Here is a 16,929-nt window from a genome sequence, read left to right on the forward strand (position 1 = left end):
AATTTGCATAATTCTACAGGTATTGCAGGACTGTCTGATGGCAAGTACTTGTCTTGGCTTCTGGTCTTGAGAGCCTACTAAAAGTTCAATCTGGAGATTCCTTACAAAAGTTTCCAGCAAAGCAAACTTTAAAAGATCTACATGATAAATTGCTATTCTTGCTGAGCTTATGTAAATAATTAGGCCAAGTTTGTTAAAACTTGACTTGGTCTACAAATGAATTAATCTTGATTTGGCTATGCCTGGAAATGAGGGTTCTTAGAAAAACTATGTTTCAATAATGCAACTTTATGGATGTTAAACTTTAGTTTTCATTGTCTTTAAATGTTATTTGCCTAAACTAGACAACTTGAGGTAAACTTCAGAAAAATTGTCACAATGGCATAGGTGTGGACAATTTTTTGCTTCTTGTTCTGTGGGGGTAATAATAAGACCCCATGGGCATATGATTATTTAAACAACTGGAAAGTGGGATGGATTCCCCCAACAATTGTATGCAAAGACTTTTATCACTGTAAGCCTATCAATAGATAAGGACTATAGTACTTCATTAAATTATTCACTTGAGGCCGGGTTAATTCATAAATCTCTCAGTGAATATGCAAACCATATCCTCCCTAAACCTGATCTGACAGCTAATAGAAACCCATACCATTTAAACCCAAAGACCTGGTTTATTAAAAAGATTGAAAGTCTAATACAGCAGCAGATCTAACTCCAGAATGGAAGGGCCCCTATGGGTCATATTGAGTACTCCCACTGCAGTAAATTAGAGGGACACTCTTCATAGGCTCCTATATCTCAAATAAAACCTGTACCCCCTTTAATCAATGAGCAAACTAATGTGCCTTCTCATTCCTGTGAGCCTCAAACTTCTCTTATGGTGGTTGTACCTTTCTTTTTCACTATCCTTTCCCCAATTTATACTAACAATTCCTTCTTACAATGGGCCATTCAAAAGTATCACCACAGACATTTGAGTTACAAACCAGAAAGACCAATCTGATTCCTGCTGCCTGTTTCCACTCCATCTGAGGATGCGTCAAGCCTGACATCTAAAAATCTCACTGGCAGCACTGGGTTTGTAATTTTCTCTATCCATTAACCTTTATTTTTGTTATAAAAATGTCTTTTTTAAAATTACCTGATTGCTTACTAAACAGGAAAGCACCTGTTGGCTAAACACCACCTGTTACACAGTTAAGGTATTTAAATTTTTTTTTTGAGGGGCGCCTGGGTGGCTCAGTCGGTTAAGCGTCCGACTTCAGCTCAGGTCATGATCTTGCGGTCCGCGAGTTCGAGCCCCGCGTCGGGCTCTGGGCTGATGGCTCAGAGCCTGGAGCTTGCTTCCGATTCTGTGTCTCCTTCTCTCTCTGCCCCTCCCCCATTCATGCTGTGTCTCTCCCTGTCTCAAAAATAAATAAACGTTAAAAAAAAATTAAAAAAATAAAATAAAAATTTTTTTGATGTTTATTTATTTTTGAAAGAGAGACAGAGTGAGAGGCAGAGGGGTAGAGAGAGAAGAAGTCACAGAATCTGAAGCAGGCTCCGAGCTGTCAGCACAGAGCCCGACGTGGGGCTTGAACTCAGAGTATAAGATCATGACCTGAGCTGAAGTCGGACACCTAACCGACTGAGCCACCCAGGCGCCCCACACAGTTAAGTTCTTAAATGACTCTTAAAATAACATTATATTATTCAATGCTAAAATAGCCCAAATGCATAAAACAGTTCTACAAAATAAAATGGGATTAAATGTTTTAGCTGCGACTTAAAGTGGAACTCGTGCTCTCACACAAACAATGCTGTATGTGCATTCCAGATTACCACAAAAATATTTCTGGATTTCTAACTGACATGAATACTCAAACTGGTGCTTTAAACAATCCCTCTCTTTCCTTTAGTGATTGGTTAACCTCCTGGACTAGAGGATTTTTGTCAACTACCAAAGGACTTTTATTTGGGCTAATCTCTTGTCATTCTAATTAGGTTTTCTCCAATCTCTGCCTGGTGCCCAGAGTCCACCCCTGCAATAACTTCAAAACAACAGATGATCTTTTCTCCTCAAGGAGGTTCATACCGTTGTCCACGTTGGATCCAGTTGCCTCCACCATTTGCAACTCCCCCATACATTTCCCACCTGATCAATATTGACCCATAGGTAGGGACATCTCTACACCCCTACTCAGCAGGAAGAAGCTACAGAAGATGAGACCTTCCACTTTTAACAACCTTAATGACTTCAGGATCAAAACTGTTCAGGGGATATGATGAGGGAGGGTGGGGCAAGCTGAGGGCAAAGTACAGGCTAACAGCAAACCTCCCCCTCCCCCCAGTGGGTTATGTGTGACATTCCTCAAGCACTCCTGGCTGTCCAAGAACAAAGGAAAGGGAAAAACAAATGGTTAAGTGATAGATATCGCAGTCATGCAAGATATGAGTCTCCATCAGTTTACAAATATCTTAGTAAATTACAAGAAAAAGGCAACCTTCTCAATAGCCTAATCTCCAGAAATCTCTAGCTCCAAATTCACCCTTCCCTCCATAGTGATGTGGGGAACAATGGCAAGAAGGAAATGGCAGATAAAATTAAATTTCCTTTAACCAACAGTCCATTGTCAAATACTTGAGTCAAACACAGATCATAACATTTCTCCAGGAACTCCCTATCCTCTTAATGTTAATGTGCTGAAGGGAAAAACCACCTTAGCTTGACAATGGCTGGGCGTCCAGCAATCTGAGTTTTCTTTAGCAGATGAAGATCCTATCAGAAACATCCTCAGGACTTTATCTCCCCCAGGTCCCTGTATATAACCAGTTAACTCTCTTCACAATCCCAGTACGGCTCTTTCTGCCCCTGGGTCCTGTCCCCATGCTATAATAAAATCAATTTTTGCATCAAAGTCATCTCAAGAATTATTTCTTGGCCATCACCTCTGGACCCCCATCACTCCAAAACCCCATAATGTGTCTATGTGTCTGTTAATTCCTGTTCGTACATTACCAAAGACAAAGTTCAGCTGCCCATTGCTCCAAAAGCCAATATGCAAGAGACAAGTGTTCCATGGAAAGGAATATGAGCTTTATTCAAGAGGGTGATCACCTGAGGAAGGTGGGGCTGTTGTACAAAGGCCAAATCCAAGGTCTGTGTGTAGCCCAGGGGTTTTTAATGGAGTTTAGAGACGTTAACCGGTAAAGGGAGTACAGTGGTCCATAAGTTTCTTGACTGCATGCAGACTCAATAGTCGCAGCTATAGATGTTTTCACAGTGCTGGAAGGTTGTGAAGGGGGTCTGATGACTTAATGCTAGGGGTCAGGTTTGTTTTGTGACATGCAGAAGTGCTAAGTTCTTTCCATGAGACAATGCCGGATCTTTGGATACACAGAAAAAGCTTAATCAATCATGTGGGCTAAAGGTGTTTGTTAAATTTTCACAATTACTAGGTTGGCTGGAGGGCTCAAGGTAGATTTCCCATACATCCTGTTTTTTTACTACTGAAAGAGGAACTCAGCTGCCCCCGTTTTGACCCCAAACTTTCTCATTGGGTTCTTTGAGCTTGTCTCTTGGCTAAGGAAGACCTTGATGGCAAGCATTCCCAGATGAGAACCAAAACGACCCCTTCAAGCAATAAAGAGTACCCTGAACAGCAAGACCCCACTCATGAGTGACTCCATGACAATGATCTACTTGACTCACTGCCTCCCTGCATGTACCCACCCACCTTTGCTGACATTTTTCTTATATAAACCTAAAAGTGTTTTCACCACTTTGGAATCAGTCTTTGAGAGTTTAGTCCACTGTGTTACCTATGTTAGCCTCCCTGAAAGAGATTCCTTTCCAGTTTCACCCACACTCGTTTCTCTGCCTTGGGATTTTGTCACCGCTGAGCAGCCAAACCTAGTCCACTTGGGACCCCCAGGCTTGATGCTCTTACATCCCTGTACCCCACAGTACAACAAACTCATAATTTGTTGACCAACCTGCGCCTGATGTGTTTTCCCTTAACATAATCTTGGACAACCTAATCCAATGAGTTTAGCCCAGATGTCACACCCCGTCACCCTGAGGAGCTGCCAGAGTGGTCACAATTGTGCACGTGGAAAGGAATCAAGAACTCACCTGTGGACTGGGCTGTGTCCCTCAGGCACCTCCCGGGTCAAGAATGGCCAGGGTTCAGGGCAATGCATTGCATTAAGGATCCACAGTGGGACCTTGAACTCCACAGGACAAACGGGGACTCAACCCAGCAGGTCCTTCCAAAGTCACCTCCGGGGGGTGCCATTTTCCTCCCCTGTCCCTTGTCTCCTCTGTCCCTGTGCCACTCCTGACCTGCAACCCAGCACCTTTTTCTCTCTGCAGGCCCCTTCCTGGCTGATGCTCTGAGATGACACCACCATCATGCGTGGGTCCAAGGAAAAAAGGTCTCAGCAGGTTCCTACACTAAGGCCGCTGACCTCTCCTGGGAGTCACCTCTACCTGCCCCACTGGCTCCCAGCCCTCCCTGGAGAGGGGGAAGCCAGAAATGGCCGCAGTGCCCCCGCCGGCAGTCTTCCCCTGAGTGGGAGGGCTGGTAAGGCAACCTAGATTCAGGGTGAGATGCACCAAAGGCATTCATCTTTGGGGAATGCACTCAACTATTGCAGAAAGAAAGAGTTAAATCACATGGAGGTGATCACTAGAGGGTGAGAAATCCTTCCAAGGTACTGGGTGGGATCCGAGGAAGCAATCTGAACCCAGCGGGTTTGCCCCACAACCTGGTCACCACTAAGGTGAGGCCAGCCATATTTTCACTCACCCATCAGGGTGTTCAGGGAGGTCCCTCCCCTCTGGCCAATCAGGATTAACATCTTCTCCTGAGGCTTGTGAAGACCTGCAGCTGGCTCACAGCACCCCCACCTCCACCCCCACACCAGCTCCTGTCCACCTGGGATTGTAAAGTCTCCTGCACACGCCAAAGTTTAGTCTTCCACCAAACACCCAAGTGAGATTTTTCGGCGCCTTCTCCCAGCATATCCCGCTCTCATGATGGGAGAATTTACACTTTGGAAATTGGCAAGCCCTACAAAGCAGGGCTGCAGTTCTGTATTTCTGAATGCCTGGATGTAAGAAAGTGAAGACATAATGGTAAGAATGCACACTAAACTTACACATGTATGGTGTTTGGGGCCGTCACGTGTGCAGGACACAAAAGCAGCTGAGTGAAAATAGTGAAGAAATAGCCTAACACTGTTACTATGACTCCATACAGCAAAATGTCACACCATTTAAGAATGAGGAAAATTCGAATACATACCATTGTTGTATGCGTTTCTTATTCGTAAATGAAAATGGAAATAGCCATAACTCATCGGAAAGATAATGGGCAAACGATATGAACAGAAATTGTACCAAAGGAGATAGACAGGTGGTAAATAAACACACGAAAAAATACTCAAAATCAACACCCCTAGGAAATGCAATGGCAACAGCACTACACACTTATGAAATGGGCTGACATTACAGACTGGCACTATCAAGTAGTGGCAGGGACTGGAGGCACTGGAACTCTCATACATGCTGGTGGGAATGCAGAACTGAAGTTTAGATCACATTTTGGCAGTTTCTTAAAAATATTAGCACTAACCTACCTGTGACGGGCATCGCGCTTTGAGTCACACCACAAGAGAAAGGAAACCTCTATCCACATAGAGAACGGTAATGAAAATTTTTAGAGAGCACTTTGTTTACAAACGCCAACACTCTAAGTAACCCAAACGGTCCAAACAGATGAATGGGTAAATAGTGGTATACTTCCAGAGAAGAAAATAGTAGCATTGCCTGGAAGGGACGTATACGCAAAGTGACCTCCAAACCTTAAGCAAGGGAAAAGGTTGAGAAGTCCAGCTTGAGGAGAAATGGTTTATTTACGGACTCAGGGACAGAAGCGTGACTTTGGCACCCATAAGAGGAGTCGGTCCCTGCACCACCAATTCAGGAAGACAGGGTTTTATAGCCAAGGAGGCTGGGGAATACCTGGGAGACTACTTGGGAGGTGAATGTTTCAGAACAAGCATCTGCCACAGGCACAGCTGGTACCAACAACAATGCTGGCTAAGTGTGTCAAAAAAGCTACCACCCTGGACTTGAAACCACCCTTGTCCTCTATCCTTTTCCTCTTGCACACAATGGCCTTGAGATGTAAACACCAGAGAGGATATGAGACTTCAGATACAATGAGCTCTGTTGCACAGGACACATATGTCTGATAGTGAAGAATTTCTGTGCACACCGATCCTGCCCAGCCAGTCACTAGAACACCCGTGGATACATATTTATAAGTGATACACTCCACTAAGTGGCTGATGTCTCCTCTACTCCCTCATTACCCTATCTTCTAGATTACCAATTACAGTTCCCTTGCCCCTGTGGTGTAACACACGAATAGTGTGCATCAGGCCACATGGCTCCTTTGAAGCATGTGGGGTAGATATTCCACTCAACAGTGCCTGGCAGTATGTGGTATCAGCTGTGGACAAGCAAAATATTCATGTTGTCTCCACAACCACTGGAGATGGTTTCATAACCACTGGAGATGCTCCCTCTTCAGGGTGACCTCTGAGCACAGGAAAAATCCTGGCATCCAGACCACAGAATCCAGATATAGAACACAGGGGACTGTATTAGCTAGAACTGCCATAATAATGTACCACATGGGTGACTTGACATTGGTAATTTACTTGCCCACAAATCTGGAATCTAGAAACTGGACATAAATCAGCAGGGTTAGTTTCTTCTCAGGCCTCTGTCCTTGGAGAGAGACGGGGATGGCTTGGAGATGGGGATTTCCCTGTCTTCAAAGTCATTCTTCTGGTCCTCTATCCTCAGCTCCTCTTCTTATAAGGCCACCAGTCATACTGAAAGTCCATCCTAATAACCTCATTTCAACTTCATTATATCTTTAAACATCCTGTGTTTCACTATAGTCCCATTCTTACATACTGGGGGCCACAACTTCAACGTAGGTATTTTGGATTCACAATTCAGCCCATAAGAAAGGTAGTGGGTCATAATGCAAATTCACACCCAAGCTGGAGAGTGCACACATACAAATTATTTATTTGCAATTATCCTCTCCAGGACACACTAAGCTTGGGATGCAATGAAATCTGTTCACTCCTTACTGTTGCAAGAGCCTAATTCTGCTTTCAAATAACCCATTAGAATACAACACCTAAGACTAAAGTAATTAAACAAAAAAGGCATTTATTAATCCATAAACCAGAGCAACATGTGGCAGCAAATACCTGTGTTGGGACTTGGATGCTGCACAGATTTATCACAAGCATCACAAGACCAACAATATCCTAAGACATTTACTCTTTATCTGCAAGACACTATCCAAATCTCAGATCAGGTACTGTGGATAAACACTGCATCACATCCATGTCCTAACTTAGAAGGGAATGTGAAGTTCCAATTACCTATAATGCCCATCACCAATGACAATGCGCAGGGGTAACATGCTTAAAAGCATGTAGGCGGTGATTGATACACATTAGGGGACCCATCAGGTATGAAAGTGGAGTCATTTGTTATAGAAACTGGCAGTGACTTCAATCTAGCAATGACTCCGGACACATCAGAAGCACAACACAGCTCCTCAAGTTTTCCCAAATAGCTGGAACTTAGGGTAAGTCACTCCACTGGGGGCATTCAAGTGAACAAGGTTTGTTTCAGCTAAGTGGCTGCTTCACAAAGGCACTCCTCCACTGTGATTACACTACTCAAGGAAATATCACCTGCTCTGCTACCTTAGTGCCCTTTGGCAGTGTGAACTCTAAGTGTGCAATGAAGACAGAGGACTGGCAAAAGGAATTGTGTCATTCCCCTCACTCATGAGGCCTTACCCAGGGTACTTTCTGATTTTTATGAAACTGTATCCTTTGCCAAAAGATTGCCCACATTCTTCACATGTCTTAGCTCAGGTTGCTCTAACAAAGTACCATAAACTAGGTGACTTGCAAACAACAGAAACTTCTTTCTGGAGGCTGGATAGCCAACCTAACATTCCCTATAGGGTCCGGTTCCATGTCTGGTGAGGAGCAACTTCCTGATTTGTAGATGACCTTCTCAAAAGGGTCCTCACATGGTACACAGAGGAAGCAAGCTCTCTTAGAACTGGTATGAAGACAATAAACCCATTCATGAGGGCTCCATCCACACTCATGACCCATTCTGATTCAAATTACCTCCCAAAGACATCATCTGCTAATCCTGAATAGAGGACAGGAAGAGAAATACAACTTCTAGTGAACATAAACAATTCATAATTGATCACTCAGAAGGGCTTCATCTACTATACCTTCTGTTGTTGAGTGAGACTGGAGCTTTGGCTGAAAGACTGCCCACATTCACAGCACTCCTAAGGCCTTTCTCCAGTGTGAACTCTTTGATGATAACTAAGAGCAGGATGACTGATAAAAGATTTCCCACATACAGTGCACTCATAAGGCCTTTCTCCTGTGTGAATTCTCTGGTGTTGAATGAATGTTGCCTTCCACTTAAAAGATTTCCCACATTCATTACACTTATAAGGCCTTTCACCCGAGTGAACCTTTATGTGTACATTGAGGCTATTTCTTCGGAGAAAGGACTTTCCACATTCACTGCACTCATACGGTCTTTCTCCAGTATGAACTCTCTGGTGAGCACGAAGGACAGAACTAGCTGTAAAAGATTTCCCACATTCATTGCACTCATAAGGTCTTGCTCCAGTGTGAACTCTTTGGTGAGATCGGAGGGAAGAACTACAAGCAAAAGATTTCCCACACTCATTACACTCATAAGGCCTTATTCCAAGGTGACTTTGTCGATGATACTGGAGGGCGTGGCTACGACTAAAAGATTTCCCACATTTACTACACAAATAAGGCTTTTCTCCTGTGTGAATTCTCTGGTGTTCAATGAGTTTGGACTTACACTTAAAAGATTTCCCACATTCATTACACTCATAAGGCCTTTCACCTGAGTGAACCTTTATGTGTACATTCAGGTTAGTTCTTCGGGGAAAGGACTTGCCACATTCCCTGCATTCATAAGGCTTTTCTCCAGTATGAACTCTCTGGTGGTAACGGAGGACAGAACTAGTGGTAAAAGTTTTCCCACATTCACTGCATTCATAAGGCCTTTCTCCTGTGTGAACCCTCTGGTGATTATGGAGGACAGAGCTAGCAGTAAAGGATTTCCCACATTCACTACACTCATAAGGCCTTTCTCCGGTGTGAACTCTCTGGTGAGAACGAAGGACAAAACTAGTGGTAAAAGATTTCCCACATTCACTGCACTCATAAGGCCTTTCTCCTGTGTGAATTCTTTGGTGTTGAATGAATGAAGACTTACACTTCAAAGATTTTCCACATTCATTACATTCGTATGGCCTCTCACTTGAGTGAACCTTTATGTGTACATTGAGGTTATTTCTTCGGTGAAAGGACTTGCCACATTCACTGCACTCATAAGGCCTCTCCCCAGTGTGAACTCTGTGATGATAATGGAGGTCAGACCTAGAGAAAAATGATTTCCCGCATTCACTGCACTCATAAGGCTTTTCTCCAGTGTGAACACTCTGGTGAGAACGGAAGCCAGTACTGGAGATAAAAGACTTCCCACATTCACTGCACTCATAAGGTCTTTCCCCTGTGTGAGATCTCTGATGATAACTGAGAGCAGAGATAGAGGTAAAACGTTTTGCACAGTCACCACAATTATAAGGCCTTTCTAAGGTTTGAACAGAACGTGTAATTAACATCTGGCGATGGCTAAAAGATTTTGCACATCCACTGCAAACATGATTACTTTCTCCACTATGCCATCTCTGGGGATGAATAAGTACTGATTTGTGGCTTAAGGATTTCCCACATTTGTTGCACGTGTATTGCCTAGACCCAGTGTGAGTCTTTCCGTACAGACTGTGAGCTGACCTTCGTCTAAGGGAGTTTTCACCTTCGCCAAACTCATGATGTCCTTGTGCAGTATGGAATGTCTGGTGGATAGTGTATAAAGATTTTTGCCTGAATGTTTTCCCACATTCACTGCACACAAAACATGGACTTCCAGGTTGGACACCCTGATCCTGAACATGTGTATATTTGGGACCAAAAGCTTCCTTGCATTCTCCCCGACTGTAATGACTTTTACTGCTCTGCAAAGTTGCCCTGCACTGGCTGATTGTGTTTGGCTTCTCTCCAGTTTCAGTGGCCTCTTGCTGCAGATGCCCCGAGCCAGGCACAAAATCCTTCTGAACCTCTGTACAGGTAAAGGGCTTTCCTGAATCATGGAATCCATATCCCTTCATAAAAGAGGCCGTGTCCACACTACTTCCGAATGGTTTCTCTCCCGTGTGCTGCTCCGGCTGCTGCTGAAAGTTTACGCTGAAGTAAAATCGCTGTGCGCATGCCCCACACCTCAACAGTTTCTGGCTGCTTGGTTTTCCCTGGTGTTCAGCCAAGCGGAAAACGTCTCTCAAGACCAGACCACACATCTCACAGGGGTGGGTCTTCCGGGAAGACAGAGCTGCCTTGGGCGTGCTGGCCTGTGACACACCTACAGAAACGCTCTGTTCAAGGGGCGCCTCCGCATCCTCTGCTCCACAGCAGCAACCTGAACGCAAAGAAACTCTCATGAAATACGTGGTGACTACAGGGAGGGGTAAGCCCGTCACACATATGCACCTGTCTCGTGTAGGCGCGAGTTGAGTAGATGCTGTTCCAGACAGTGGAGTTGGAATTCAGGTGAAGGAGTGCCTGCTCTGCGTTACTGGGCCCCTAAGGTCAATGCACTGTGGACAGCTCATTGGAAGGACAGAAAACCAGGGTCTGATGGAAGGAAGAGAGCCAGGGTCTACAACTTGTTTCTCTGCCCACAGCATTGGCAAGGTTCTTTTCTGCTACTGACATCTGGCTGAGTAGGAGGCTGCTGAAAAATCCAATCAAAAGAAATCTGTGGCTGTTCAAGGTCACATGAAGGATACACGAACATTTCTGGCAAATGGGCGAAGGTGAATGTTGGACTACCCAGGAAGAGCAGTGAGAGAAATGGTTAAGATGTGGAGGCCTGAGAAACAGCAATTACCCCTGCGCTGGAAGTCACAGGACTACCAAAGGAGTAGAACCCACAAGTACACAAACTGTCAACAGTGACGAAGGAAAGGCATGAACGAGGTGTGGCCATTGGCATGGCACCAAACTCTAGTTGAACAAAGGTACCTAGTGTGATCTGAACAAAGTCCTGATATCACACCTTCCCCAGCTGCCATTCACCAGAAAAAGGCCCCTGTGAGCCCACCTGGTCATGTCTGGATCAGGTCCATTGTATGATACAGTCCACGTATGGACTCTTCCCTGTAAGCTCCAGGTGAGCAACTACAGGGCACAGGGAGGCTAGAAATACTGAAGAAAATTGGTCACGCTGGATGGCCACGACTGTCCCAGAGCTACTCAGCACACAACTGACTCAGAAAAGCATCCTATGTGACTGATGTTGGCAGGATGGTAGAATACGGGATCCCAGCCTTCACCAAAAAAAATCAACTCAACAGCTATTCATGAATCAGAGTAGCCTCAGAGGGCTCCAGAGTCCAATCAAGACTGACTAATACACAGTGAAGCATAAAAGAGAGCACAAGCACACAGAGGGATGGCTGGAGACAATATTAGCAGAGACATGGGGGGATGGGTAGAAAACAGGGGCTGGGGAATCTCTGTCAGCCACCAGGTGGGTGCTACTGAGGTCTCTGCTCAGCAGGGACTCCTACTGCCTGCTCCACAGAGGACACTGGCACCCCTGCCACCGGGTGTCCTAAAACAGGAAGCAAAGAAATCTTGGAAACAAAAATCAAAACTGAAGGCAGCACATTTCTGATTTCAAACAACATTACAAAGCTATATAATCAAAACAATAGGACACTGACATAAATGGAATAAAGAGACCAGAAATAAATATATACAAGCAACTAGTATTTGAAAATTTCCCCAAGAATATACACTAGGGAATGAACAATCTCTCAATGCTGTTTTGAAATCTGAATATCCAAAAGAAAAAACAAGGAAACTTGACCCACATCTCACAGCGCTCATGGAAATGAACTTGAAATTGATTCAAAACTTCAACATAAGACCTCAAACCCTAAAACGTCAAAAGTATGTACTCCAAAAGGAAAAAAATACACACAGGACTATATCTAATTGAAAAGTTGTAGCAGAACCGTAGACAGAGAAGAAAGTGAAGATAGACACACATAAGCAACAGGTAATCAAGGCACTGATCATCAGTAAATGCAAATAAAAAATCACAAATATCACCTCCTAACTGTTAAAATGGCTATGACCAAAAAGACAAGAAGTAACACGTTGGTGAGGATGTGCAGAATATAGAACCCTTGAACACTGTTGCTGGGACTGTAAATCAGGGAAGTCATTATGGAAAATATTACGGAGGCCTCCCCAAAACTTTAAACGCAACTACCATATAGCCCACCATTGCCATTTCTATGTGTGTATCCCAAGGAAACAAAATCAGTATCCACACAGTGTCTGTGCATATACATCCACTACAGTATCATTCAGAAAAATCCATATACGGAAACATGAATAGGTGTGTGTGAGAAGATAAAGTGAGAAACATTTAGTACACACATATGTAGTAATAATTGGTGATAAAAAAGAAAGGAAAATGGACATTTGCCACCACATGGATGAAATGGAAGACATTACCCTAAGTGAAATAAGCCACAAAGCAAAAGAAAAGTGCTGCATGGTATTTCTTATTCAAACTAATAAAGATAGAAACTAGAATGCCGGCGGCTAAGGACTGGGAAAAATGGAAATGCTGGGAAGGGATACACAATTTCATTTATAAGATGAATGTGAGGATCTAAGAGACAGCATGTTGACTACACGTGTGAATACTGTACTGTACACTTAAAATTTGCTGAGAGAGTAGATATTAAGCTTTCTCATCACTAACCATAGAAAAGGTAATTATGTCAAGTAATTGTTATGTTGATTACCTTCATCTTGGTAAAAACTTCATAAAGTGTAAGTGTATCAAACTGTAATGTAATAATACACTTTCAGTAACATAATTTTATTTGTCAGTTATACCTTAACAAAGGTGAAGGGAGTAGGGGGAGGTAGGAATAAAGATGTAAATACTATAAAAGCACCACACTGGATAGTCTTGAGAAGTGGCCAGAGTCCACTTAAGTATGACCAAGCCAATGTGTGCAATTTCTGGCAAAGGCAGGCACAAGTACTGGCTTCAAGAGGAAGAGATCAAAACCCGGGCCACAGAAATGGCAGTGATCTAAACAAACAGACCCAGCCAGGGACAGAGCAAGCAGGGTGCAATCCATTATCCTCAAGGCATGACAACTGACCTCGAATCTTACTCTATGAAGGTTCCGAAAAGAGAGCACTGGAACGGCAGGGGAGAGAAAAGGGCACACCAACATCCCAGCCTTAGCAACAAATGCAACCACCACGGAAGCTGGGGGAGCAAGCAGGGCCCACAGTCCACACCCAAGAGGGACAAAGCATCCCCTAGGGAATGGGCAGTTGGGGGCTAAAGCGGGAATACAGAGCCCAGTCCAGGTCACTGGGGAGGGTGAGGGCCTTACCCAGGGAGGATATAAGTGTAAAGTTCTCCAGCATCACGTCATAGTACAGCCGTCTCTGAGCCTCATCAAGAAGTCTCCATTCCTTCCAGGAGAAGTAGATGGCAATGTCCTCAAAGGTCACACCACCCTGTCATGAAACGGACAGATGGCACCATGAACATTCTCTCTCGGAGAACCCACAATCTAAACCCTGACACATACACCCCATTCTCCCCAGCCACCCCAGCTCCTACCTCAGGATAAAGACCAGGTCCTGGTGTCATTAACGCCACCGTCTCCTCACCATCCCACCAATCACTGTGTTCGGTCCTCAGCAATAACAGGCAGGGGGTGCATAGATGCAATCTGCGGGGGCCAATCTGGGTTTGGCCCCCCACGCGCCATCCTTTCTGCCTGGAAATTCCCGTGGAGTCTCCCCGAATGTGCCCTCAAACACAGACAATTATGGACCCGCCTCGACCACTCAGTCTCCAATCCCAGGGCCCTGAGACCCTAAGCTCACACTCACACTCCCTCTCCAAGTGAACATGACCCTGTAGTCTGCATCTCCCTCACACCTTCAGACCCCACGGTTGCGCCCCCACAGCTTCCTGCCCCACACCAAAGGATGCCCCCTTGACGCACACTGGTGCCTGTCACATGACACCCAAACGATGTGTGACAAATTCAAACAGGGTCCACTACGACCCCAGCACTCTCGTGGATCCCACCAGAGGGAAAGCCTCAAATGCGGCTGAGAAGTCCCCCTCGCCTGCCGGGGATCCTGGCTTCAGGGACACACACCCACAGCCACGTAGCCGTTTCAGACACGCCCAGTCCCTCTAATACTTCTGTGCTGCCCGTGCTGTCCCTCCAACAGTCACAACCCTCCACTCTGCACTGAACCTTTGTGAAAAGCCCAGCCCTAAAGGGCTCCCTGCCAGGCACAGAGACTCACAAGTGACCACACTGGCCCCACACCTTATCCATCAGCAAGACTGTGAAACGGCCCGGGCACCAGAAAAGCGCACCACAAAGCTCTGGTGAAGCCCTACACCACTGAATAAAGGGCAGCCCCAGACTCCCTGTCACCTTGCCGCAATTACTCCTAGGTGTCCTCAGCCATCTCTTGTCCCATCATGCCATGGGAGCCTTGCCCACCCATCCATCTGCCACATCTTTCTCTCTCCTTCGCCTGCGCCCGCGCTGCCCAGCAGCCCCAACCAGGCGCTGAGCCAGGGAACCACTCTTCAGCACACCTCACTAAGGCCCTCTGACCTACTAATAGCACTGCCCCCCTAGTCTGCACCCCCTCCTCAATGTGATCCAAACCTCCGCCGGGGCCACACAACTGCCCTCACTTTTCAAAGTTTCCATCCTGAAACCTGCCCCGGTTTCCCGGGGTTTCCTGTCCCGCCGCCCACTGGATGACGTCACTCACGCCTCTCTGAACATCTAAGACTTAACGACGTCCAAGCAACTTGGGAGATCTCCAAGGACAATCAACCTACTGCCGCCTTCCGTCCAGCTGATGGGAGCGTCCAGCCCTTCCGCTGCTAGGACCGCTGAAAATTAATAACGGGAAACCTCACTCAAAGGGAGTCGGGAGGCCGCAGCTGGGGGAGCTCTCACGCACTACCGCCATGATCAGTGCAGACCCGACAGGACCACACACTCGAACTTGGACTGGGAAACTACCTCCTCTACTAGCCCAGAGGGGAAAAGACAGGCTTTCGGGACCACCCACCCACAGCTCAGCCAATGCGAAGCCACTATACTCTCAATTCCCAGTTTACTCTCAGGGACTCGTAGATGTTAACAGCCTTCCCAACTTAGCCCCTTCCCCTTTCAAAAAGCCTACCTCTCTCGTGTCCTCCGGACTGGCCTACTGTTGAGCCTCAGCTTGCTTGTTCCAGACTGCGGTGCTCTTTCGTTCTCAAAGAAACTAGTTTTGCCCGTCAAATAACTGGCAGACTATACTTCAAAGGACCAAAGCCCCCAGGCATTCCGGGACCCCTCCCTTTCTCCTGTCACCTGCAACACCCCAAATTTGCCTTGGCCCTTCTCAAACCCGGGGCCAAAATTCAACCGCTTCTCTGACATCCACGGTGACCCTTCTGGCCCGTCAACGATGACATACACTCGCGCAGGCACCCCCTCCTGCGCTCCCTGCCCCCTCTGCCCCCCACCCCTGCAATCTGTCCTCTCCGCAGCCAGATTGGGCACATCTATTTACACCCGGGTTACACCGCCTGGCACACCGCCAGCACGGATGGACTGGTCAGGCAGCCAGGTGACAGGCGTCACGGGCGCCGCTGCACCTTGCGTTCGCTGAAAGAACCGAGACCTGCCGTGCCCCGCTGGTGGCGCAGGCCCCCTGCAGCCCTGCACCAGCCGGTCCGTCCCCTGCAGCCCGCTCCCGCACCCCGTCACGCCGGCGCTCAGACGCGGGGACCCCGCCCGCGAGCGCCTCCCCGGCCCGGACACCGGGACCTGGGCCGCAGGGACGCGAGCAGGCGCCCCGCGCTCGGGCCTGGAGGGTCAGGGGCGGGGCGGGTGGGCCTGGGGGCCGCGCGTTTACCTCAGCCGGGTTCCTAGGCGCGGCCGCCGCCATGGGACTCTGTAGGTCCAGCGAGCGCGGAGCTGCCCGGACGGCGTCGGGCACTCGAGGGTCCCAGTCTGTGCGAATGGACAGCGCCTTCCTTCGCTCGGTGTCACTTTGTCACCAAGATCCAAAGGTGGGCTCTCCAACCTCTGAGGGTAAACAAACCTGAGGCCAAAATCGTCCACCGTGAAGAGGCCGGAAATCCCACCCCCACGCGCCACGCATGCCCACAAATGCCTCGTCCTGCTCCGTCATTGGCTGCTGCCTGCGTCCTGTATCCCCACGCTTTTCCGGGTACCATAGATCTCAGAGTTACAGCGGCCACCGAAGGGGGTTCTGCCCCAGGGACTTCCAGAGTTCGGCCAGCTGTCCCCGAGAGTTCCTGCAAAGTGCTGCTCCTACCAGAGGGAGCGGCTTTGTTGGTTTTTAAAGTCCAAAGCCTAAAACTAGTAGTTTAGTTGCTCCCACTTCCTCTTCCTGAGGTAAATGACACATCATTCAAATGTGTCCAGCACTTAAGAAACCAAAGGAGGTCGTGCACTGCTGGAAAGATGTTGCTCTTCAAATGCTTGCAGCCTGAAGCGTTAGAGTCAGTTTTGGAATTGGTCGGGAACAATACAAAAGTCCCCGTTATCATAAAAATTCAGCCCAGTGCATTTTGAAGGTCTTCAGGATCAGTCTCTCATTTGT

At 46.8% G+C, this 16,929-nt stretch overlaps 2 protein-coding genes across 2 annotated transcripts in view; both read right to left on the minus strand.

The window, feature by feature from the left end:
• LOC109260430 (zinc finger protein 671) overlaps positions 1-16,929 on the minus strand; it is a 226,377-nt gene that overhangs the window by 105,605 nt on the left and 103,843 nt on the right. The window lies entirely within an intron of this gene.
• Positions 5,292-16,441, minus strand: LOC109260984 (zinc finger protein 345-like). Its single transcript, XM_053906204.1, has 3 exons — positions 16,216-16,441; positions 13,656-13,782; positions 5,292-10,639 (listed from the first exon to the last, which is right to left on the minus strand). The coding sequence occupies exons 1-3, from the start codon at positions 16,246-16,248 to the stop codon at positions 8,403-8,405; spliced, it is 2,397 nt and encodes a 798-aa protein (XP_053762179.1). The 5' UTR covers positions 16,249-16,441; the 3' UTR covers positions 5,292-8,402.

The sequence above is a fragment of the Panthera pardus genome, unplaced genomic scaffold (assembly GCF_024362965.1).
Source record: "Panthera pardus isolate Hobbes unplaced genomic scaffold, ASM2436296v1 HiC_scaffold_18, whole genome shotgun sequence".
In the NCBI taxonomy this organism is placed as follows: Eukaryota; Metazoa; Chordata; class Mammalia; order Carnivora; family Felidae; genus Panthera; species Panthera pardus.